Raw genomic sequence first — 27364 nt, forward strand, 5'->3', positions numbered from 1 at the left:
TGAAGAATCACAAAGATTAAGTAAGGTCAACTTGGCAAAGGCTTCTCCAAAGATTTGCAATATTGTTGAAGAATCTTGGATGGTCCATTCTGAACAGCTAAGGAGCCACTCAACCCTTGCAGTTGGTAATTTATTGCATTAAAATGAGTACAGACAATTTGCATCATAAATATTCAAGGTCCAGTCTCCATTAATAAAGTGCCTGAAAATGAAATTCAGTGTCAAGCGCTCAAAAATTGAAGATAAAACAAAGTGGCAATTTGAATAGGAAATAAGAAATAGATTTGGCCTTTCCAAAATTAAAGCAATTTAAAAGTCTTTATGGCAGCCATCTTTAGTAAAGGGAAAATAATAATTTCACTGATGCTGGAATTTAAATAGGGAGTGCATTGATATGACATCATACATTTTGCACAGAATGTGTGAAATATATACTCATGTGTTCATTAACTACTGATGTTAAAATACTACCTGAAGTACTGGCTCATGGGCTGGAAAATGTAATATTGACACTAATTAATTTATTCACCATATAGAATTAGGAGGTTATCGTGATCAAGCATGGGTGTTCGCATATACAGTCTTTCCCCTGTATCCTTGGATTCTGCATCTATGAATTCATCCACCCAAAAAAGAAAAAGAAAAAAAATCTAAAAAGCAAGCCTTGATTTTGATATTTTATGTACAGGGTATTACTTGATTGTGCCATTGTATATAATGGGATAAAATAGTGAAGAGCAGAGACATCACACTGGCAACGAAGGCCTGCATAGTCAAAGCAATGGTATTCCCTATAGTAACCTATGGTTGCGAGAACTGGACCATAAGGAAGGCTGAGTGAAGGAAGATAGATGATTTTGAACTTTGGTGCTGGAGGAAAATCCTGAGAGTGCCTAGGACTGCAAGAAGATCCAACCAGTCCATCCTCCAGGAAATAATGCCTGGCTGCTCACTGGAGGGAAGGATATTAGAGGCACTTTGAAGTACTTTGGCCAGATAATGAGAAGACAGGAAAGCTTGGAAAAGATCATGATGCTGGGGAAAATGGAAGGAAAAAGGAAGAGAGGCCGACCAAGAGCAAGATGGATGGATGGTATTCTTGAAGTGACTGGCTTGACCTTGAAGGAGCTGAGGGTGGCGATGGCCTACACTAAACTCTGGCGTGGACTGGTCCATGAGGTCACAAAGAGTCGGAAACAACTGAGTGAATGAAGAAAAAGAAGATATAATGGGACTTGACCACCCAGGATTTCGGTATCCATAGAAGGTTCTGAAACTAAATCCCAGCTCATACCAAGGACCCACTATATTTCTATTTCATGTGAATCCACTTTTGTAGGCATTTGCTTGTTGTGTTTGTGCTTGTTTTAAATATTAATCCATTTTTCAATGGCCTTTTATAATATATACATATACAGTAGAGTCTCACTTATCCAACATTCGCTTATCCAACATTCTGGATTATCCAAAGCAGTCTGCCTTTTAGTAGTCAATTTTTTTAGTCAATGTTTTCAATACATTGTGATGTTTTGGTACTAAATTCGTAAATACAGTAATTACTACATAGCATTATTGCATTGAATTACTTTTTCTGGCAAATTTGTTGTTAAACATGATGTTTTGGTGCATAATTTGTAAAATCATAACCTAATTTGATCTTTAATAGGCTTTTCCTTAATCCCTCCTTATTATCCAACAAATCCACTTTTCCAACGTTCTGCTGGCTCATTTATGTTGGGTAAGTGAGACTCTACTGTATTTCATGCAGTATGTCCATGTGTATCAAACTGAAAGATTTCAAACCACAAATTACTTTTAGGTCTGTATTGGAGTCTATATTTGTGGCTATAAATTTAGTTAGCTGATATCAATTTCTCGATCTGCTGTAGACTGAGATAGAAGAACCAGAGAAAGGAGTTATGGACAAATACAATTTTTCTTATTATTTTCCATGGTTATTTTTTAAAAGCTAAAAATCTGAAATTTAGCCATTATTGATAATGTTCTGTGTTTTGAAGCTCGGCTTGTATGGTATATTAAAGATAATATATCAGCCTGAACAAATGGATTTGCTCTCCCTATCAGCAGGTGGAGACAGAAACACAGACATTAAACATCAGTCTTTTAATCGCATGCTCACTGGCTTTCATTTAGAATTATATTTTGTTGGCAGGAGATAAAAGCAGCTCCATACTTACTATTCTAGTTTTCTGACATTAGGATATATACATTGCTTTGTGCATTGTTCCTCTTTCTAATTTTTGTTGAGTCCTTCATAAGAAAATATGCTGATCAATGTATGGGTCCCCTATGAGAATTCAGCATTAGCACTATGTGGCGATAATTCCATTTTAGACATTGGTATCTTACGTTCTCACTTCACAACAGACCACCATCAAATAGCTCAAGAGAAATAAAACAGTATATTTTACTTTTCTTCAATTTTAGGTACTAAAAGAAGAATAGGAGTATCTTACATATGCAGTTGTGATTCGGTTTTCACAATCAGAAAGGAAAGGGCTATCCCTTCTTTTTCTATTATTGGCTCATTTTGGTACAGTGTGCAGAAAGATTCTGAAATTGTCCACCTTTTAATGTGAAATGGCTTAGTCCCATCATGAGAGCCATCATTTGAATCACAGATTGGTGGCCATAACTACATTTGCTTGTTTCTACTTAAGTTCCCTAATGTAGCTTGATTGCATAGATTGTTATTTTCTTTTTGCTATTGTCTGTTTTGGGTAGTCACTTCCGAAAGTGGTGTCGTGATTTGAGTGTTAGACTAGGATTATAGTAAACCTGGGTTCAAATCCCTTTTCAGACATGGAAACCCACTGGGTGATCTTGGGCAATTCGTTGTTGCTGTCCTACTTTCCCCCCAGTCTGAAACTCAAGGTGGCTTACAAAAGTTAAAACAAATACAACTAATACAGTAGTTTTAAAAGAAAAATAAATTAGGATTAAATCCGGATCAAAGCACAACCATTAAAAGCAACAACAAACATAGAACATGAAAGACCATTTTTCCTCAACTAGTTAGCCCTCAAAAACCAACTGAAAGCTGTTTAAGAATGGATAGCAAAGAGGGGGTAATTCTAACTATTTTTTTTTGCAATATAGTTTTAATTTATTTCTTAAGAATAAGAATACATCGAAAGTGGGGGAACAGACCAGATAGTGAAGAATAGTAGGAAAGGAGAGTAAGTGAAAGAGGGACAGAGAGAGAAAAATTAAAAAACAAACCAAAAAAACCCCCCAAAAAACCCAGATAGATAGCTAGATATGAAAGAAGAAGAAATAAATAAATAAATAAATAAAGGGATTGGTGCTTTGACTTCCCATCCATGCTTTGAAGACTTTTCTTTCATTTTCTTCGACATTTTCTTTCATTTATTCTAACCTCCATCTTTTTGTTTGTTTTTATATGCAAGACAGATCTATCATGAAGTTCATTCTTCTTTCTCTTAAGAAGTTTACGACTTTTGTCCAATCTGTTTTATTCTTCCCTTCTCTTATCTTTTGTGTCAATAGACCAAAAAAAAAGGGGGGGGGGATAATTCTAACTATTTTCAAAGTGTTTCAGCCTAAGAGTAAAGAAGTAGGAAGCCTCTGAATAAATCTTGTCAAGATAACCCTAGAATAAGGTGATCATAGAGTTGAATTGAAGGCACATAACAACAACAAACTTTTTTATATTAAAAAAAACAATTTTCATAAGTAATGGTGGGGCCCTTGGTGGCACAATGTGTTAAACCCTAGTGCCGGCAGGACTGCTGACCGAAAGGTTGGCAGTTCAAATCCTGAGAGCGGGGTGAGCTTCCATCTGTCAGCTCCAGCTTCCCATGCGGGGACATGAGAGAAGCCTCCCACAGGATGATAAAACATTTGGGTGTCCCCTGCGCAATGTCCTTGCAGACGGCCAATTCTCTCACACCAGAAGCGACTTAAGAGTTTCTCAAGTCACTCCTGACACAAAAAAGTAATAGTTAGACTGTGATGACATGGAGGCTTATTGTTGTCTGCCTTCAAGTCATTTCCAATTTAAGGCAAACCCATCAGAGAGTTTTCTTGGAAAGATCTGTTCAAAGGAGGTTTGCTTATGAAGCTGAATGAGTGGGACTGTCCTATTGGGTTTTCATAGCTCCCTGAGTATTCAAAATCAAATCCTAGTCAAATACTCAAACCGCTTTACCACTCTGGGCTTCTAATAACATGGAAGCTAAAAGACACTAGTTTAAAAAAGAATAAAAGGTACTGTGATCAGTATGTATCATCATTACCCATGGTATTATTGACACGTTTTTGTCTCTTTTATATATATGATCACTTTCCCAAATATTTGCTGAGGAAATTATTTAAACCAACATATTTTATTTAGCTTACAGATTTCTATTGCTGGCGGAACATCGTTTTCCAGCTTTTTTAAACATTTACACTTACTTTTCTTTAACTCAAAGCAGTTTTCATTCTCTCGTTTCAGTAAAATAGATAAAACACATATAAAGAATCCAAAAAGCCAGGACCTTAATGTAAGAAAAGCAGGAATCTAACTATAAATTGTAAGATCTCTGTTGATAAAGCACCCTCCTCCTTGTTTTCATAGATTAATAGAATTTCATCTGAAGGGACAACCTTGGGCACAATCCTTTTTTGAATGAAAATACTATAAACATGTTTTGTGCAATATTATTTTCTTTATAAAATAAAATTTTACTCTTTTCACTCTTGTGCAGGAGCAGGCAGTTTTTTGACAAGTTGGCGCAGCATGTTGAGATACACTATCTTGTTGGGGATGAGAGAATTTGTGATTATTCTATGCATCCCCAGATCATGTATTTGTACTTATTTTTCTTGTATTTAACTACATTGTTATTCTATTGCATTGATAGTTTAATGCCTAGTTCACAGAGAAATCTTATCTAAGATTTAAATAACTGCCTGAAGACAGTATTATACTATACAGTACTATACAAACTGCGATTTTATAACATCCTGGAGCTAGTAATTTATAAAAAAAATAAACAGGCAGTATGTGCGATATGTTTTATTGAACTGCTTTTGGTGGGACAGCAACAAAAATATTATTCAACATTCAGTGCTTTTGGATGGAGGTTACTAGGTCACTAAACTATTTGAAACATTTTTAAATGGCACTTCAAAATTATAGCTTAAGGTTGCACTTCTGCACAATGCCATTTGGATTCTTTGATGCTGAAGATCTACAACTGACCTATGTTTTAGTTAGAAGATCTATTTTGAAAAACGTTCCCTGTGATTTAAAGTAACACAAGATTTCAATAAGAGATAGATGGGGAGTGAGAGGGGAATAATGCTTTAGCAGGAATGAAACAGGTTCAGTTGTTTAATTTAGCCCAGACTTTAAGAGCATATAATTAATGGCAGGATCTTAATTGGTAAGAAACTTTCCCTCTGCAACTGGATCATTTCTTTGAATAGAAATTAAATAGAATTGAATTTTTTTGGGAAAAATATAATTATGTTGGGTGTTCCTAACACCAGTTCTATTGTTTTATCTGTTGATCAGGCTTAGTCCTCATGTGAACTGCTCCAAGTCCCATCGGGGAGATGGGAGCGTGTTATAAATAAAGTTTTTATTATAATTTATTTCTAGTACATATTGAATAATTTTGTGTTGGTTTATTAAAGCAACTAAAAGTAATAGTTTTGTATTAGTTACTGTGTTCTATAACCATTAATATATTTTTTTCTTCAGTGGTATCCAAGTTAGGTTGTTTTTATATTGATGGATGTGGTCTATCTAAATGTAATTTGTTTGTTGTATAATAATAATAATAATAATAATAATAATAATAATAATAATACTTTATTTATACCCCGCCACCATCTCCCCAACGGGGACTCGGGGCGGCTTACATGGGGCCATGCCCAGAGCAAACAATATAACAAGTATAAATACAACATAACATAGAGCAATTAAACAATACAATAAGTAATAATATACAATATACACTACAACGCAAATAAAAAAACAGTAAAAACAGGGCCGGCCGCATGAATACAAAGATAAAAACTCGGGTGAGAGAGATAAAGGGAATGGAGACCATGGGGAGCAGGGACATACGAAAGTGGACCCGTCTAGAGGAAAGATGTTGGAGAGGAGCAAGAAAAGGAATAAATACCAGTTACTCTCCAAAAGCGCAGCGGAAGAGCCATGTTTTTAAATCTTTTTTAAAAGCTAATAGAGTGGGAGCTTGCCTAATCTCAATGGGCAGTGAATTCCATAGTCGAGGGGCCACAGCAGAGAAGGCCCTCTCCCTAGTACCCACAAGGTGGGCCTGGGATATAGGCAGTGGAGTAAGGAGGGCCTCCCCAGATGATCGGAGAGATCAGGCAGGTTTATAGTGGGAGATACGGTCACAAAGGTAGGTGGGTCCCAAACCGTTTAGGGCTTTATAAGTGATGGTCTGCACCTTGAATTGGGACCGGAAGATGAACGGTATGTCTTCCCTTTTGGCATTGAATGTTTGCCATACATGTTGGAAACCACCCTGAGTCCCTTCAGAGAGATAGGGCGGTCTACAAATTAAGTTGTTGTTGTTGTTGTTGTTGTTATTACTCTTGTCCTCATTTTTTAAGAAAACCGCATGTAAATCTCACATTTTTAATGTTCATCTAATTGACTGGTAAAACAAGCATTGTCTTGCTGAGAAATGTGCTTAAGAAATGTGTTCTGACAAACATATTTTTCTAAGATCTCTTTTCACATTCATTAGAAAACGAATGCAGTCTGCATTGTTTTTGTTTCTTTTTTACTGAAATAGAGTTGTGTGAGAAAGGGGGATTTACTCATAACATTTGAGGTTGAGAAATACAATTAACATTTAGTTAGGATGTTTTTCTTCAAGTACAATTCTTAGGAAAAAGTAACTTCCTCTGTTCCCCCACCTCATGCTGTTTTCCAAGTTAACATTTCCTTTCCAAATTTGAACTGCCTCCTCATTGGTTGACATATGCCATAAATGTTTTGGTATTCATAGGGTATTTGGTTTGGTTAATTAATGTGCTAGTTTTAATAGACTTAATGTGTCATTTTAATGTAATGTAATTCCCATAAAGAATCTATCATTTCTGACTTCTAATAGGTTCTAATTTCAAGGATATTTGAAGTTGCAAGTCTTCCCATATAATACTCCTTTTATTCCTAACCATTGGCCATCCTGGTTGGGGCTGATGGAATCCAAACATTTGAAAAACCACTAGTTTTCCACCATCATCTTAAGTGATGTGTCAGTTAACATGTAGAAAGAACTCTGTAGGCTAAAGTGACACATAAATCCATACCTGAATGAATTAATTTCTTGGTGTGAATCTACTGCTGCTCAGTCGTGACCTCATGGATCAGTCCACACCAGAGATCCCTGTCAGCCGTCGCCGCCTCCAGTTCCTTCAAGGTCAAGCCAGTCACTTCCCATCCATCCATCTTGCCCTTGGTCAGCCTCTCTTCCTTTTCCCTTCCATTTTGCCCAGCATCATGATCTTTTCCAAGCTTTCCTGTCTCCTCATGATGTGGCCAAAGTACTTCATGTTTGCCTCTAATATCCTTCCCTCCAGTGAGCAGCCGGGCATTATTTCATGGAGGATGGACTGGTTGGATCTTCTTGCAGTCCAAGGCACTCTCAGGATTTTCCTCCAGCACCAAAGTTCAAAAGCATCTACCTTCCTTCTCTCAGCCTTCCTTATGGTCCAATTCTCGCATCCATAGGTTACTATGGGGAATACCATTACTTTGACTATGCGGACCTTCGTTGCCAGTGTGATGTCTCTGCTCTTCACTTTTTTATCAAGGTTGGCCATTGCTCTCCTCCCAAGAAGTAAACATCTTCTGATTTCCTGGCTGCAGTCTGCATCTGCAGTGATCTTCGCACCTAGAAATATAAAGTCTGTCACTGCATCCACGTTTTCTCCTTCTATTTGCCAGTTATCAATAGGTGTAGTTGCCATGATCTTATTATTTATTTATTTATTTATTTGCTACATTTATATGCTGCCCTTCTCACCCCGAAGGGGACTCAGAGCGGCTTACAAATTAAATTTACATACAATATTATATTAGTATAGTACAATACTGGTAACAAATTACTATATTGTACTGTATCAACATATTGTAATATGTTAGTAATATTACATGTAAAATATGATATATAATTAATATTATTATATTGTATTATTAGTATTATATCGTATTACATCGTATTATATCGTATTAGTTTTCTTGATGTTTAACTGCAACCCAGCTTTTGCACTTTCTTCTTTCACCTTGGTGATAAGGCTCCTCAGCTCTTCCTCACTTTCAGCCATCAGAGTGGTATCATCTACATATCTAAGGTTGTTAATGCTTCTTCCAGCAATTTTAACTCCGGCCTTGGAATCGTCAAGTGTGAATCTACACTGTAGAATTAATGCAGTTTTAACTTGCATGGCTCAATAGTATGGAATTGTGGGGGTTGTCATTTTACAAGGTCTGTACTAGCCCACCACAGAGTGTTTGTGCCTCACCAAACTATATTATGCTTACTAGTGTGCTGTTGCCATAGTTCTGCACTGGTATATTTTTGATCATCACTAGTTACAGGACAGTAAGCTTAAATTCAGGATTCCTGTTTTGCCTAGACACCTTTGTAGCATCATCCTTGCCCTACTTTCCATATGTCTCCTCTACATAATATGAAGGAAGCAAGACTTTTAAAATTATATTTTAGATGATGGAAGTGAGTCTTTCTAATAGCAGGCATTTATTTCCTATGGGCTTCAGTTCAAAGAATGAACACTATTTAAATCACAAGACGTTACAACACAGAGATATGATTTATGGCAATGGGATGAATTCTCATGCCATTACCATAAAGACTAGGAGATGAAAAGGCAAAAGATTAATACTCTACTTACTACGAAGCAGGAATTTCAAAAGCAAAGACATATTGTGTTATCCTGGAGAAAGACATACTGTGTTATCCAGTGTTCAGACGTAAAGAGGGCGGTTACAGTTTTTCTGATGGAAAGTCAGAACCAATTTTAAAGCAGCACTGTATCATACACAAAATTAAAGTACACTATATACTTGAGTATAAGCTGACCTGAATATAAACCAAGGCACTTAATTTTACTACAAAAACTGGGAGAACTTATTGACTCGAGTATAAGACCAGGGTGGGAAATGCAGCAACTACTGGTAAATTTCAAAAATAAAAATAGATATCAATAAAATTATATTAATTAAGGCATCAGTAGGTTAAATGTTTTTGAATATTTTCATAAAACTGTAATTTAAGATAATAATAAGACTTTAATAAGATAAGACTGTCCAACTCTGATTATCTTATATACTCAAGTATAAGCCAACCCAAATATAAGCTGGCCAGGACCCAAGGGGGATTTTTCAGCCTTTAAAAAGGGCTGAAAAACTAGGTTTATATTTGAGTATGTATAGTAATATAATAAATTGTTATGCATGTTTTGTGTTTTCACCTTGTTTCTGACAAGGTAACCCTAAGACAACCCTATCATGGGGTTTTCTCAGCAAGATTGTTCAGAAGGTGATTGTTATTGCCTTCGTCTGAGGTTAAGATAGTGTCACTTGCCCATGTTCAACCAGGAGATTTCCATGGTCAAGTGGGATTCTTTTCAATCCTATGCTACACTCACCTCCATTACCAGTATCTTAGAATATTTTGATCTTCTCATATCTGCCTGCCCTTTTCCTATGTTTATATGTTATTCATTTGTTTGCCTGCCTAAAATATCTATATATTTCTCAACTAGCAATTAGCAGTTTAGTATGTTTTTAAATCAGTAAAATAATGTATTTTACCATCTAATCAGACAACATAAAACATTAACATATGTAAAATTTAATGTTAAAACGTTAAAATAAGACCTGATTCAATAAAACCTAAATTGTAAAATCAAAGGGAAAAATAAAATCAAGAACTGAATGCCTGCTGGTAGGGGAAGGTTTTAGCCTGACATCTAAATTCTACTAAATGACGATCCCAGGGAAACCTCTCTTGGAAGGCATCCCATAGATTGGAGGAGGGGGCAGATTGCTGAGAATGTTTTTTTAACTGATAACCTCCCATCACACCATTGCGGACAGCAGCATCCAGGAAAGAAGCTCTAAAAATGACCTTCATAATTGGGCAGGAGAAGAGGTCAACATATCTAGCAGGTCAGTGACCTCCATGGCTTGTATAGATGCTGTCTACTCTTCTATGCTGTTTTATTCCTCTTTGTTTCCCTTGTTGTTTTCTTTGCTACTTGTCAGCTTTACGGAGGACACGAATTTAATGGATGAGTGAATGGCAGAATTCTATAGTCTCAAAACCTTCCATGAACAATAGCAGTACCAGCTTTGCTTCTCTTCATTTGCATATGGTGGGATATACTGGAAATATTGCAATTGCACCACCAAGAAGTTTAGGAGCCTAAATACCAAGCTGTTGTTGAGAGACAACAGCAGGCGCAATCTCTTCATGTTTGTCCTTTGAACTTCCTGTAGGCACTTGGACAGTTAGAGTGTTGGACAAGATTTTGGGAGATCAGGGTTCCAATCCCCATTGAGACATGAAACTAACTGTTTGACCTTGGGCTAGACATCCTTCTCTTAACCTGACCTTCCTTGCAGAATACACTGGAGATTAAGTATCCTTGGACAGGAGGAATTCATGGGTATGCTGCCTTGAGCTAAGCATTACACTAACTGAATAAATAATTAAACCATAGAAAGTAGAATACTGAATTATGTAGATCTGTGTTTTGATGGAAACTGAGGCATTTTCTTTATAAACACATGCCGTTTTGAAATTACATCACTATTTTTCATTGTGGCTTCATTTACCACCCATAAATAGCCTTACTGGGAAATCTGATACAGTCACAGAGAAAGTTACAAGCCAGTCTATCTTGAACGGTTTTGTAAATAAAGAAAAAAAATCCACTTTTAATAGACAGTGGGAGACAGTGATCGGGCATTCAAACAATGTGACCAGTCCAGCAAAGTTGATGGCGGAGGATCATTGCTTCAGTTCTGGTGGTCTTTGCTTTTTCCAGAATGCTGAAGTTTTTCCACCTGTCTTCTCAAGGGATTTACAGGATTTTTCAGAGGAAACACTGATGGAATCTTTCCAGAGGTCGAGAGTAACATTTGTAGATGGTCCATGTTTCATAGCCATACAATAGAATTGGAAGGACAATAACTTTATAAACAAGCATCTTGATATCCCTATGAATGTCCCAATCCTCAAACACTCTTTGCTTCATTAAAAAAAATGCTGCTCTTGCAGAGTTCAGACATTATTGTATTTCGACATTGATGTCAACATTTGTGGAAAGGTGGCTGCCTTGGTAGCAGAAATGGTCAACATTTCCTAGTGCTACACCACTAAGCTTTATTTCTGGCATTGCAGAGGGATTGGTTGGTGCCTGCTGGTTAGGGCTCTTTGGTTTTCTAGATGTTCAGTGAGAGGCCAAGCTTTTCATATGCTTCTGCAAAGTTGGTTAAAGTGGCTTGTAGGTCTTCCTCTGAATGAGCACAAACTACGTTATCATCTACCACTAGGTAGCTGTTCACAGACAGGAGCATCATGTTTTTTCCTCCCAATAGTGCACTTCTATATCGGACACAAATGAAATCAGGAATGCGCTTACTCCAGCCTGGCAGAACCTGATTGGCACCCAGAGGACCTTTTCATTGGCCGCTCCATGACTGTGGAGCGACCTGTCGGAAGCGCTCCAACAGCTAAATGAGCTGTCGGAATTTAAAACACACCTGATGGCCTATCTCTTCTGACAGGCCTACCCAGCCAGTTTTAACCATGAATTGTGTCTGTTATATATTAATAATTGTTCTATGTATTTTAATATATGAATTTTAGAAGTATGTTTTAAAATGTGTATTTTATATAATGAGGAAACGTGGGTAAGAAATGAAATTATTATTATTATATAATACTAATAATATTTTTCTCCCTCCTGGTGCATAAACCTTGCTTCAGAGGGTTTTCCAGCACTGGGCTCTTTGGGTGCACAGGAGACTGCAGGAGGCAAATTCCAGATTCTGGCTGATGCTGTGGGGGCTATGGAAAGTGTTTCTGTTTGGAGATTTAACAGAAGAACCTTGGTGTGCTATCACTACCATTAGCAGAGAAGGACTAACGTTTCTAATGAGCGTTTTCTGGGATCATGCTGGTCTTAGATATTTCCACACAAGAAGCAAAATGTCAGAATGATGCATCTTTCCTGCCCACTGCTTTCCCCTTTTTTTTCTGTATATAGTGCAATTTTCAACTGGAATCCAACATACATAGAGAGATGAAATCTGTGGGCAGGCAAATCGTGCTCTGTTTGGGCCTGCTTAATGTTAAAACGCCTTAATTTACTCCATAGTAAGACATCATTTTTTCTGAGAACCTTTTCACTTCTTTTATGTTTAGAGTTTTTCAAGACTGATTAAAGTCAGAAATGATTCTGTTGGGTGAAACGTGTTAGTATGCTGGTGTAGGTTTTTACGCTTTCAGATTACATAGGACTCTATTCTTATATTTTTAAGCAGGAAAGAAAAATATTTTTTTGTAGTTTGAAAGCCTACTTCTTTGCCTTGCAAATCCAAAAAAAAGTTATCAACCAGAGCATGTTAGATTTCTTGACAGACTCATTTGCAGTTCCAGTTTTTGGAATCCTGTCTGAGACAGACAAAAAGCACTCACAGGTTAATTTCTTTTCTTTTTCAGGTTGGCCTTCCTTCTATGATGTTATTGCCTCTGACAAAATTACATTCACTGATGACTACTCTTTTGGGATGCACAGGGTTGAGACAAGCTGCAGTCAGGTCAGTTTAGAGACAAAAAGGCCATTCTAATGTTAAAGGTTACAGAAATTGTAGCAGTGGCCACAGTTTTTCTCTCCACATCTAAGGATTTACAAACCTTTCGTTACTAGATGCACTAATTAGGGTTGCGTGTTGGGTCACAGGCATGACAGCTGGTGGGTATAAGCTAAAGTCAAAGTGCTAATGAGAATCTGTGTTGTTCTCTGTGGCAAGCATTATTTAACAGAGCATACATAAATGGCTGGAATCAGAGGCTCAGAAATTGTCTTCCGTGATGGCATCTTTTCAGGGTTCACCTCTGAACTCTGCTCTCTTAAGTCTAAATGCAAATAGTTTAGATGGATGTTGGGAACATTGGACTGACTACATGCGTACTGATTCTATCGCTATGCATTGCCAAGGAGCAAGACTGACAAAAGTGTGGTAGCTATTCCCAGGCTATCTGTTTGGCCATCTCTGAGTCCCATCTGCCAAAATAACCAAGTGAATAATCATACCAGACATTGTCAGTTTTTCGTTATCTGTCTCATTCCTTTCATCTATTGTCCTCATCAGCCTTCTGTGGCATTAATGGCTCAGTCCTCACTTATCACGGAAGATGGGTTGTTGGCCTGTCAGTTAGTGGAAATGCCTGCGTAATTTGCCGCCAGTTTCATCCGTTGGGGATGCACCAGTTTTTATCAAAACCCAAGGCTGCTCGTTGGGTTTTTGTTTTAGATCCGTGTATGTAGCTGAGAATCTGGCACAGAACAGAGATAAAGGACCTCTGAACAGGCTGGTGTATTCCCTATTTGTATGTGTATGGGATTATGTTATACATGGTGCAGTCTTTTTCAGTTAATCTTTCTAGTTGAGCTGATTGGCAGAACTAATCTATATATGATTAGCTTTTTGTTTCTCTAATTTATGATAATTCTTTTCACATTAGACAGTCTGAAGGCAGTTTGCAATTTTATAATGATAATGAACAATCATGCCCAAATTTAAAAATAAAAGCAGCAGAACAACAGATGAAAAAAGATTTTAAATTATTGAAGGATCTCAAATATCCATGGATTCACCCAAGAAGACAGGAGAAGCTTTGCTGGATATTACAAAACGTCACAGATTGTATCAGACAAAAGAAGAGTATTTTGTCATTCAGACATTTTTAAAGTGTCCTCTCCTTCTTTTGGGGGGGGGGGGGGGGGCATGTGTGTAGATGAAGATCTTTTTCCAATTTGACCATATCATGAGAAGACATGATTCACTAGAAAAGACAATAATGCTTGGTAAGGCAGTTGGGGAAAAGGAACACTGTGTTACAGACAGATTTTCGTGTATGTGCATCAGGAATGACTTGAGATACTGCAAGTCACTTCTGGTGTGAGAGAATTGGCCGTCTGCAAGGATATTGCCCAGGGGACGCCCGGATGTTTCATGTTTTACCATCCTTGTAGGAGGCTTCTCTCATGTCCCCGCATGGAGCTGGAGCTGACAGAGTAAGCTCATCCATGCTGTCCCTGGCTTGGATTCAAACTGGCAACCTTCAAGTCAACAACCCAACCTGCAAGTCAACAGTCCTGCCATTTAACCCATTGTGCCACTGGGGATTCCAGACAGATAAGTCACAGCTTCAGTGGAGACACCTTTTTCCCATGACAACTATTTCAGGAGTGAATTTTCTTTTCTAGGGGTAGATTTATCACACTTCCTGTTGTCTCACCCCTGTTCTTAACTATTAGTCATTTGTAGGTCGGATGTTTGTAACTTGGGGACTGCCTGTATAGCTTCTTGAGTTCTGCTAGTTTGCCAGTTGTTGTCACTTTGCCACCCACTCATAATATTCTTTGTGAATTGCTTGTATAGTATATTTCTTGGTTCTGCACAAGGCTTTTCCAATGAGTTTTTTAAAAAAATCAGGGACACATTTTGCTGAGGTGGTCGATTTGAGAATAACAGGGCTAAAGAGTTATTTTACTGATGCGCTGTAACACTTAAAAAATAAATAACAGAAAGGAGGAAAAGGAGACCTTTTCTTCTACTATGCTTTGAAATGGAAAAAATCAAACTCAAAGGTAGGAACAAGGTACTTTGTACTGAGAATTTAAAATAAGAGAACAATGACTTTGAACATATTTGAAGAAAATTCTTAGAAAAAGTATTGGAAAAAGAAGATGGGAATTTACCTCCAAATGAGGAATTGAACTTCTGGTGGGACTTTAGAAAAAAGAGATGGCTTTGGAGAAGGGGAGCACAGGGGTGAAAAAAATAAAAGAGGGAGAAATGCATAGTATATATCTATATAATTGTAATTTTTAAAAAATAAAATAAAATTAAGGAAATAAAATAAAATGGGGCAATAGAAACATTGTTTGGATATATTTTAAAATCATGAGAACTACATTAATTAATATTTTTCCATGTCAGGAGCAACTTGAGAAACTTCAAGTTGCTTCTGGAGTGAGATAATTAGCTGTTTGCAAGGATGTTGCCCAGGGGACACCCGGATGTTTGATGTTTTACCATCTTTATGGGAGGCTCCTTTCATGTCTCCGCCATGGGGAGTTGGAGCTGACAGAGGGAGCTCACCCACTCTCCCTGGATTCGAACTGCTGACCTGTCAGCCAGCAGTCCTGCCGGCACAAGGATTTAATGCATTGTGCCACCAGGATTTCTGCAACTACATTAATAAATAACACATTCTTAAAGCATATTTGCCCTATTTGTAGAAGCTGTTGATGTACATTTTAAGCTACCTCTTCCTTCAGATTTCTTCTAATTGCCTTAACATAATACAGCATAGCAAAATATTAACCAATTTCACAACCAAAATTCTGTATTTTACGGAAAAAGAGCCTGAAACCAATTACTGCTCCCGTTTAGAATGCAGTTGTCCCTCCTTATTCAAAGGTTCTGCATTCAAGCAACCACAGCTCAAAAATATTTGGAGGAAAAATCCAAATTAGCAACCTTCAATTTTGACATTTTATATAAGGGACACAATTTTATTGTATATATTGGGACTTGAGCACCCATGGGGGGTCCTGGAACAAAATCCCAGTGGACCCCAAGTACCATCCTGTACCCCCATACATTCAAATTCATTGACTTGAAAATCAAAAATTGATTCAACAGATTTACTCGTGCTTGAGTAGCAATTGAATTTTGACCGTTCTTTTCTATGAAAAGCAGCCCTGTAGACAATGGTATAAAACCGTCTTAATATTATCTAACTGGTAAAATCACAGTTTTGTTTGCTTACAGGGTTTCTATGTTGTCCAGCTTATGGCAATAATGACTTTCAACAATAATATATGATTAACGGAATACAAGCCATATACACAGAACAAAGAGCCAAAATTAAAATTAATGGAGATATGACTGAAATGTTTCCAATACAGAGAGGTGTGAGACAGGGATGCCCCCTCTCACCCTTATTATTCATATTCGCAATAGAAATCTTAGCAAGAAAACTATGTCAAGATGATGACCTGATTGGTATAAAAGTGAAAAACCAAAAATATAAAATAAAGTTATTTGCAGACGACATTATTTTAATGTCAGAAGATCCACGGAAAGAATTTCCCAAAATGATAGGCCTGGTCAATCAATTTGGATTAGTTGCGGGTCTTTCAATCAATCTACGCAAAACAAAAATATTAGCAACAAAGCTAAACAATAAAGAAAAAGAAGAATTAAGTCAAGAAACAGGAATTGAAATAGCTCAACAAGCAAAATATTTAGGAATAAACATAACAATGAATAACAAAGATCTGTACAAAAATAATTATGAAAAAACCTGGAATAAAATAAAAAATGATCTGAAAAAATGGATGAATCTGGATATCTCTCTCCTAGGACGGATAGCTACAATAAAAATGAATATCTTACCTAGACTATGCTTCTTGTTCCAGAACATTCCAATTGACATCAAGGAAAAAGAATTTACGAATTGGAATGCTGAACTTATGAAATTTATTTGGAGAGGGAAGAAACCGAGAATAAAGATGAAAAATTTACAAGATGCTAAACAAAGAGGAGGACTGGCTCTCCCAAATCTAAAATTATACAGGGAAGCAGCTATATTGATTTGGTTAAGAGAATGGATCCATCTTGACAATCAAAGTCTCATAACTCTGGAAGGAGATAGTTTAAAATTTGGCTTACATGCATACTTAATTCATGGGAAAGTGGCAGAAGACTCAAACTTTAATAAACACCCAATTAGGAAAACTCTGATGAATACTTGGAACAAATATAAAAAAAATTTTTACAGAAAATTACCACAATGGACCTCGATCCAAGAAGCTTTCAAACAAAGTGGAAATTCAAAGGGTAGTAAAAGATGGCCAACATATGCGGAAATACTCAAGAAAATACAAGATAACCTTCATCTGAAATCAATGATAGAAATAAACCAGCAGGGCTACAACATGAACTGATTTGAATATGCACAAATATACCAACAATATCAAAAATATGTGCATACAGGATTTGAAGAAGAAAAGACAGACCTTGATAAGATACTTCAATCAAGAAATAAACATCTATCTAAGCTCTACAGTCTCCTGTTAAAATTACACACAGAAGATGAATATATCAAGGCGTGTATGGTAAAATGGGCCAAAAACATTGGCCGCTCAATCAGCACAGATGAATGGGAATACCTCTGGAAAGTAAAAACAAAAATTTTCAGAAGCTATTCCCTTCTAGAAAATTTCTACAAAATGTTTTATCAATCCTATATGACACCTGTTAAATTAGCCAAAATACATCCACAATTAAAAAACACTTGCTGGAAATGTAAACAAGCAACAGGATCATTTTTCCATATGTGGTGGACTTGCAAGAAGGCAAAAAACTTTTGGATTGAGATCCATAAAACCACTGAAAAAATACTAAAGCTAAAAATACCCATGCACCCAGAAATATTCCTACTAGGAATAACAGACACATCATTGCTGAAGCCACACGATAAACTCTTCACTTTGATGACAACTGCTGCGAGAATAGTTTATGCACGAGCCTGGAAATTGGAGGAAACACCAGAAATGGAGGAATGGATCGTGAAAGTAACGGAGGTGGCTGAGATGGACATTCTGACAGGGTATCTCCAGTCAAAAGATCCTTCCGAGTTTAGGAAAGACTGGGAACCCTTCAAAAGGTTTTTAGAAGGAAAGACTATTTCAACGTGGGGGTTTCCAAAATTGACTATTATAAATTTTAATTTTCACCACTCATTTAAATTCCTTCTGTAAAAAAAAAAAGTCATGATGAAGAAAAAAAAGAACTACAGTTCACAATTGCTGGTGGCTTGTGAACAGGTTGTGAAACAGTGAACTTTTTGTTTTTGCTTTTTGGTGTGTTTCTTTGCCAAGTACTTTTGCATTTTTATATCGCCATTTGTTCAGTTTTTTTCTTTTTTATATAAATATGGACATTTTAGCTTTGTTTTTTGTTTTTGGTTTTTCTCTCTCTTCCTTTTTGATCCTTTTTAAATCTCAGTTTTCCTACTTCCTATACAACCGAATGTTCTCACTCTTTCAATGTTAATTTACTCTATCTTATGAGGTAAAACTTCAATAAAATATATATAAATAAAATTCAAAAATAATAATAATAATATATGATCCGGGACCAGGACACACATACATCTCCATATTTTATAGGCTGCAATTTAGAAACATCTTCCAGTTGTGCAGTCTATTGATTTTGATGAGACTGTACCAATATATGTGCTTTCTGTGTCCTCCTGTGGCAAGGTGCTAACATGCCACAGAATACATTCATCATGCAGTCATTTCCTCCTGTCTCCATAGATCTAACAATGGGGATCATGTAGCCAGCTGCAAAAATACAATAGTTTCATTACTGACAGGAATTGCAGCACCAGTTTTTCTTTGTTAAACAGAGAACACGATCTTCTTCTTCCATTTTTTAAAAAACATGCAGCAGGTGAAAAATTAAGCAGTCTTTCCATAAAATCATTCTAGCATCTGTTTTGTTCAAATGCAGCCCTCTCTTTTGAAATGCCATTAGTTTATGGAACACATAAGTGCCTGAGATGAAAATTACCTTACTGTAAAAAAAAAATCATAGATATCATCTGTGAAACAGCTTTCATTGTTTTATTACAAATACATCACAGTACAAGTATGTGCAATGTCAGATATTTGTGATTTGTTAATTTGAAGTACATTTAAGGAATAACATTAAATTGGTTGCACATTGTCTCATTTTTTCCTTTCCTGTTTGAGGCTTCTTTTCCTAGCAGGTTAACTGTGGTTTTTATTATTTACCCATAGAAGCCAATAACATTGTTTAATCATGCAAAAACAATATGTTACATATTGATGGGCCGTGACCTAAGGGTATATATTTATATTAATGGGTTCCTAAACGTTGGTCCTCCAGATTTTTTGGACTTCAGTTCCCAGAATTCCTGACTTCTGGCCAAGCTGCCTGAGGCTACTGGGAACTGAAAAAGTCTAGAGGACTGAAGTAACACTGAAATTTGTAGTTGGTAAGGCACCAACACTCTTTGGCAGAAAAGGCTAAAGAGCTTATAAAACAATAGTAACCATGGTTCCATAGCATTGAACCATGGCATTTAGAGTCGTCTCAAACTGCATTAATTCTACAATGTAGATGCATCCTAAGCTACTGGTCACTATTTGCCTTGAGCTTTCTTCATCATAGCAATGGGTTTAGTTTATTTATAGTCGGGAACTCAAGAAAGGTGAAGTCTGCGTATCATGACCATTCTACTAATTCACAAAACCAAACGGGCACATGGTAAACTGCGTTCAGAGCATGTGGAATATGCAGCTCTACATCTTTTAGCATTATCATGGTATAGCAAATGGGGACAGAGTTGTTAGTTCAGCATCAACTGAAATGTTCACACATATACTTTATTCTGTGCTGAAATTTCTACAAATCTGCTCAATCCTTCTGTTTTGCATGCTACTAGAATTCAGCAGTGACATGCTATGACTCATATTACTTGCTTCAGGTGATAATCACTGCCTGTTGGTTGCCAGAGTCAGAGGTTGCAATTGTGTGGCCCTCCAGATGTTTTTGAACTATGAGCCCCTAGCATAACCAAGAGAGAGAGAGAACCTACTAGTTGAAGTCCAGTAGCATGTGGATGGCAACAAAATTTCCATCCCTGGCCTAAATCTAGTTGATAGTCAAAACATAGGCATTGAATTAATTGCTAAATGATAAATCAATCCTGATGTAAAAGCCCTTGTTTCAATGAATCTAGTCTAATTGGGATCAGCATCAGGATTATGTCCAGAGGTAAGAATTGTGAGGTCTTCCTGATTTTGTTGAACTACAGGTCCTAGCAGTCCTAGCCAATGTAGCTAATGGTTATGAATGCTGGGAGTTACAGTTCATCTACAGCTATAGCGCCATAAAGTTTTCACACTTGAGTTAGGCCAAGGTCTAATCTTCTGGGACCCTTTTACATTGAACATTATTGAACAGTGATTCCACTTTTAACAGCCATGGTTGTATTCTATAGCTCCCTCAGATTTATACAGATTGAGTATTTCTTATTTGTCTACTATATGTTTAACCTTGTTGTATGGTGTCTTTCTGACAATTGAATGTTTTTGTTTATCTTGGGAACTGCCCTAAATCCTAAAGGGGATGGAGCAGTATATAAATAAAGTTTTTATATTATTATTATTATTATTATTTGAAATGCTCGAGACTAGAAATGTTTCAGATTTTGGGAATTTCTTCTTTCCTTCCTTTGTTCATGATTTTAGAATATCTGTATTGTCATACATGTACATAATGAGATATTGTGGAAAAGGGACCCAGTTCTAAACATGAAATTAATTTATGTTTCATGTACACTTTATACATATAGCCTGGTGGCAACTTTATAAAATACTATCTTGGGTATCCGGCATTGCCTGGGTTATGAGAAAAAGTTGTGTGGGTTTTTTTTTTTTTTACAAAATGCATAAGGTTGTGGGTGTACTACAACGAACATCATGCCAGGTTAACCCCCGGAAACTCCACCATTACTTAAAGTTTGTCATATTGGGCAAGTTTGCTTTAGATGCATCACTGGTGAAGTTCAGTATGCTCTTCAGCTGCAGGATGAATTATAACTCCCACCATGGTGGGTCAGTCCCGTCAAATCCCTCCAGTATGTTCAGTTGGTCATGGGGGTTCTGTGTGCCAAGTTAGGTCCAGGTCAATCACTGGTGAGGTTCAGAGTGTACTTTGATTGCAGGTGAATTATAAATCCCAGCACCTACAACTAACAAATGTCAAGGCCAATTCCACCCCAAATCCACCAGTATTCAAATTTGGGCATATTGGGTATGCGTGCCAAATTTGATGCAAATCCATTATTGTTTGCATTCACAGTGCTCTCTGAATTTTAGGTGAACTATAATTCCTATAAATCAAGGTGAATTTCCCCCAGAGACCTCCTGCATTTTTTGTTGGTCATGGGAGTTCTGTGTGCTAAGTTAAATCCAGGTCCATCATTGGTGAGGTCCAGAGTGCTGTGTCTTGATGCAGAGTGAACAACTTCCATCATGTGGAGTCAGTCCCCTAAACTCCTCCAGTATGTTTAGTTTCTGCTCAGTTCTACTCTGTTCATTACGCAGACAGTTGAAAAGAGTACGAAAGGTTTAAGGGAGAGACAGTGGGTGAGGTCATGCACATTTCACACCAATGGAGTGAGTAAGGAATCCTGGGAGGTATCTTTGGTGGAGAAACAAAAAAACGGACCCCAAATTAAAGCTTTCACTTGGGTGGCGAGCAGTATGGTGTTTATGGAGGACATTGGCAGGGCTCTTGGTCGTGTTCATGGCGCTCACTATAACCTGTAGTGTCAGTAAATGGAGGGCCATGGGTGGCTCCTGCTTAGTGGAATAGTAGCTGTTTGTAGAGGTGGGGCTCAGTCTGTGTGAACAGATACCCCTGCCACATACGCACATACAGATTTTCACTTTTATTACGTACTAGCTTGGGAACCCGGCAATTCCCAGGTTATTTGATAAAGGCATTATTTGTCTTTGATTGTTAGGTATTCTCAGTTTGGAGTGGGTGAACTACAATTCCCAGAATCGTGGGTCAATCCTCCCCGAATTCTGCCAGTATTCAAAGTTGGCCATTTTGGGTCTGTGTACCAAGTGTGGTCCAGATCTGTCGTTGGCTGGTCATTGCCTGGCTCCAGTGCTCTCTGGATGGGGGTGAACTGCTACAACTCCCAGATTCCCAGGGCAATTGTCCTAAAACATCTGTCAGTATCTACAGCAGGCTATGTTGAGTCTGTGTGCCAAGTTTGATCTAGATCCGTCGTTGGCTGGGTTCAGTGCTCTTTGGATACAGGTGAACCACAACTCCCAAAATCAAGGCCCATTCCTGCAAACCCCTGCAGTATGTTCAGTTGGTCATGAGGCTTCTCTGTGCAAAGTTTGGTCCCAGTCCATTGTCGGTGGGGGTCACTGTTTCTCTGGATGCAGGTGAACTATAACTCCCTTTTGCCCAAACTTGTCAAATATGTTCTGTTGGTTATGGGTGCTCTGTGTGCCAAGTTTGGTCCTGGTCCATCATTGGTGGGGTTCGGAGTGCTCATGGATATAGATAGATATAGATATAGAAGATATAGATAGATGATTTTAGCACATTTGTGCCTGGAAAAAAAATTGTACATTGAACCATTCAAAAGTAAATTTGTCACTATCTCAGCTAACCATGTGGACAGTTTTGGAAGTGTGGATAAGGGATGCCTTTAGTTTAGTAAGGCATTTCAGCATTTTGGCTAGGAATCCTCAATACCTCTCCCTAAACCTAAAATTCTTGCATATGATCCAGCTCTGGGGCTCAAGATACATGGGGAAAATAATATATGAGTCTACTGAATTATCTTTACAGTCTTCTGACATGAACTCTCATGAGTATAACATAACTTTAAAAAACACCCTTATGTATCTTCATGATTCACTGCTGAGAAAATACAGGATTCACTGTGCCAACATTGCCTCCTCCATTGCTTTACCATTAACTTTTTATATATAGCATTCTAGTCTGTGTAAAATGGACCTTCAATGACGATGTGGTCAAATTTCCAAAATTCTGCGTAGACTAGAAATGTAGTGAATATGAAGTTGTGAAGGATCTAAAATATTTAGATCAAGCTTTATTAGAATTATTAGGGCCATCACTAATGAGACAGCTTTACTGTATTTTTTAAAAGAAAAACCCAATGTTTCTACTGCCCATTGTTTTACCTAAGCATATCAGAAGAACTTTTTCGTCACTGACTTTCTACAACAAATGCTGTATGGACAGTTTACAAGATTCTTGTTCCTATTACAGAATAGCGATTTTCTGGAATTCCACGCAAACACACATGAAAATAGGTGTTTTTATGCAATTCCAATGCCTGTTATCAACTATTATCAGTATTTTGCATTAGGCTCACAATTGGCCTTTGCTACTGATGTCCAAAGGCCCTGCAGGGAATATAATGGCAATAACAACACAGAATAACTCTTTTATGATTTTTTTTATGAATGCAGGAGTTTATTTTTATTGATTGGAAAAAAACTTAAATGAATCTAATTATCACTATTGTTCTTTGTGCAATAATTTCCTCCTGCTGCTGTCCTGGTATTGTGAAGTAGACAAAGGTCTTTTGAAAATGGTGCAACTGTACAGCTGTGGCAAAATTGAGAGGGATAAAGAAAAATAGAATAAAAAGTCACCATTGCTTCTCCAGCTTGTTATTGTTGCTTTCATAAATGATAAATAATTGCAATGTATGCTGCTTTATTTCAGTGTGGTGCTCACCTTGGACATATTTTTGATGACGGGCCTCGTCCAACTGGCAAAAGATATTGTATAAATTCAGCTTCATTGTCTTTTGAGCCTACAGACAAGAACCTTGCTGCTGAAGGAAGCATTAGCTCTACTTCTGCCCAACCAGACAAGACAGAGCTGTAGTAGGAAAGGTTATACTACAGACGGCTTGTGTCCCCACATGACTTATAAAGAATGTTATCCTAAATTGCCTTCTATCTTCAAAAAAACTTGTAAAGGTATTCTGTACTAGCAATGTTTTTCTGTACTAAAACAAGGCCTTGTGTGCCAATGTATTTTGTTACATAATTATACCTGGATAATTGTTTATGTCTGTGCTTTGGGTAATCCCTTAGCAAGAAGGGCTTTGGTTACTTTCATGTACTGCTTGACTACTGTAGGTTTGAATATAACTCTCCTTGGTTGCAGGGGAGAAGATGACAATTCATTTCTGTCAAAGCAGAATTATAATATGCAATAGAATTCTGATACCGTAGTATTTATGTGATTTGGCGATCTTGTTCTGATTTACAAGACTTGGGTAGCCAATGGTCTACCAGTAACTCTCCCATAGTGGAGATTTGTGGATTGGTTGTTGTATCCAACCTATCCCATGGCTCAGGTTTCTATCAAAATTCAAAGACTGCACTAACTGTTAACTACGTGGTCATCTGCCTCCCCACATTAATCGAAATGAAAACAAAGCCCTCACTTGGTCTTGGAGATAGCAAAAATTTGCCCTTTTCTACCTTTGTTTGGTGAAAATAAGCAACTATTAGAACTATTCGGTGTACATCGGTGTACAGCCTATTAGAACATCTTAACTTGCAATCAGAATTTAGACTAAGGTGGAGAGAGGTTTGTCTATTTTAAACATCAGACACAATAATCTTTAGAGGAAAGGTATATGCCTAAAGTGATACCCCTCAATAATTTGTTTTAGCATACCTTGCTAATGAAGATCTTGTAAAATCACCACTGAGGAGCAAAGTACTGTAACTTTCATAAGAACAGTCTGTGAATTGTGCCTTGGACATTAATTTTGGACTAAACTCTCAAAACCCTGCAATTGATTCTCAGAGTTGTAATCCTAAATATAACTTTTCTACACACTGCCTTTGTTGTGGAAATAAACAAGTAGTGCAGCCTTTGTCCACCCCCTTCCACCAGTTCATACAGCCAGATCTCCACATTTGCAGATTCGACTTTTGCTGGTTTGGTTATTCATTTGCTATATGCTATCTCTATGTCCTCCAGTGTGAATCTGGTCAACTTCTGACAGATGTCACACACTGGAGGATTTCTAGAGAAAATATTTCTTTAGATATGTGTACGAGCTCCCATGTGATCTTATGGAAGTTGATCAAAGAGCCGCACTGGAGGATCTAAAGCAGTGATTCTCAACCTGGGGTCCCAAGATGTTTTCGGCCTACAACTCCTAGAAATACCAGTCAGTTTAACAGCTGATTTCTGAGCGTTGAAGGCCAAAAACCCCAGGTTGAGAACCACTGATCTAGAGATTCCTAGAAAAGTGTTCTTTCATATTTTTAGAGCACTTCTATATTTACAGTTGTTCCACTATTGTGGGGGTCCTTCACCCTTAACTCTAGTGAATGTGGAGCAATTACTGTACTTCATTAGAGAGGTGCAAAACTTCCTGCAGCCCCCTTTAAAATGTTTGGAAGGATGGTATTCCCATGTTTCAATAGCATAAGTAGTGTACAGGTGTGGTAAGTACTCGAATATAGTTTCTAGAACAAAGAGACAATCAAAGCAATAAAAGGGTATTCAATGAGGAACAACCCTATCCATATCTACACACATAAACATACACAGAGAATATATCATTTACTGAACGTTACGCAGCATATTAGTTCATGTGCCTATAATGATGTTATATTTTTATTTTAAAGTTTTTCAAGAAATTGCTTCTTACTTTTGAGGGCTCAAATTGCTTTTTACAAGTATGGCACAATTGCTTTCTGCATTGCCTTTCAATAATGTACATGATTAGAACAGATGCATTTTTCAAAAGCGTAGCACCATGGTATTATGTAAGACTATTTGCTGTTCAGTATCAAACATACTACCTGAAATATGTAATGTTGGCACCCTTTACAGTACATTACAGTTACTGCCTTTTACGCCTTACAGCCCAATGGGAGAAAAAATACTGTATGCTAATAAATAACAAATATAGTTGAAGAATAGAGAGATGTAGGATTTCAGAATGCAGTCATATACATAAGAAAACAATTATGCATGCCGTTACTCTATCATTTGAGCAGTCTTTAGTACATAAAGGCAAAGCAATTTCTGTGTCATATCATTATTTTTTATCTTTATTTTATTTTTCTTGAGGGACAGTTCTTATTCTTTGCCTTTGTGGGAAAAAAACACAGTGATCTCAAGTCACATTTTAGGACATAAATCTCTAATGTGCAACATAAGCAAAAATGTGGGATACGCAGGCAGTTTACTTTTCAGATCACAGTTGTAGTAAAGAATCACTGAAGTATCAAGTTTCAGTGTATTTCTGTCTTCCATTAAATAAATATATGACTAAAACTTCAATGAAGAATAGTGTCAGCTGCCCATTGGTAGATTTATACTTGCAGGATCTGGAATGCAGTGAACTGAGTCAGAATGGCTAGGTATATATGATCAATGGAAGTGTAACACTATGAACAATGGAAAGCCATTGTTCTTTCTCTCAACTGCAACACTGGGCAGTGTTTTTCATTGTGAATGCCAGAGGATGCTAAAAGGACTGGTGTTACAAAGCCCAAATAAAGGTCACTTTGTTTATGGCCTTCAAAAGGGATAGTTGAAGTTGAGCGCAATCTGTAGCTGGGAAGTTTTTCTGTTCTTTGTATTACATGGGTGGACAAAACTACTGAATGCAAGTTTATATAGAAATAGAAATCTATACTTTATAATTGTCTATTGAGGGTTTGCAAAGGATCTGCTGTGTATCACAAATGTTATTTAAAGGAAGAGAGAAGTTTTTTTAAATAAAAAATAAGATTATTTTAGCATACAGGATATACTATTTTAAATATTTGAACTTTTCCTCTAAATTGTTCTTTGCTTGGAAGATATCAGTGCTGACTTTTTCAATGGAGATATCTTTTAATATATTTGCTGTACACAGTTATATAATAAATATAATTTATAAATACATCTCACTCTCTGGGCTTTTTTTCCACAGTTTTCTGTTCCAGCTGTTACACCACCCTTATCTGTTTCAACTTCAAGTCTATATGTTGGATATCACACATCAACTCCGGAGTTCTAGGTTCTCTTGGGAGAAACAAGAGGAAGAAGAGCTATTTCATAAGCCACACACAAATTCCCTAAACATGTCATGACCCTGGAAAAATATTTCAGAGATCCAGGTATAACTGGAGGGAGGGAACATTTTGAAGAAGTATTCAACAGAGATATCACACAACATATTATAAGAATTCTGCCAGAGGAGTCCTATACTGTGACACAGTAATTTGCCTGGGAACATTTTCTAGAACCTTGGTATTTAAAGATGTTAAGTATGGAATGTCATTTTTATTTGTAGATAAGCTTTCCTTGATAATTCAACTTCACACACACACACATTGTGGGAAAGAGGCTTTTATCACCAACACAGCTTTCATGTTTGCATTTGTTGAGAACTTCTAT

At 37.1% G+C, this 27364-nt stretch overlaps 1 protein-coding gene across 5 annotated transcripts in view; it reads left to right on the forward strand.

Annotated features, from left to right (window-relative positions):
- Positions 1-24462, forward strand: part of msrb3 (methionine sulfoxide reductase B3) — a 78751-nt gene extending 54289 nt beyond the window's left edge. For all 5 annotated transcript variants that reach the window (XM_008111072.3, XM_008111075.2, XM_062982563.1 and 2 more), the window contains 2 exons: positions 12768-12865; positions 23666-24462. In XM_008111072.3, coding sequence (XP_008109279.1) covers positions 12768-12865; positions 23666-23830 — 263 coding nt within the window. In that variant the 3' untranslated portion in view covers positions 23831-24462. The remainder of the gene's footprint in view (positions 1-12767; positions 12866-23665) is intronic.
- Positions 24463-27364: the final 2902 nt, after the last annotated feature.

The sequence above is a fragment of the Anolis carolinensis genome, chromosome 5 (assembly GCF_035594765.1).
Source record: "Anolis carolinensis isolate JA03-04 chromosome 5, rAnoCar3.1.pri, whole genome shotgun sequence".
Taxonomy (NCBI): Eukaryota; Metazoa; Chordata; class Lepidosauria; order Squamata; family Dactyloidae; genus Anolis; species Anolis carolinensis.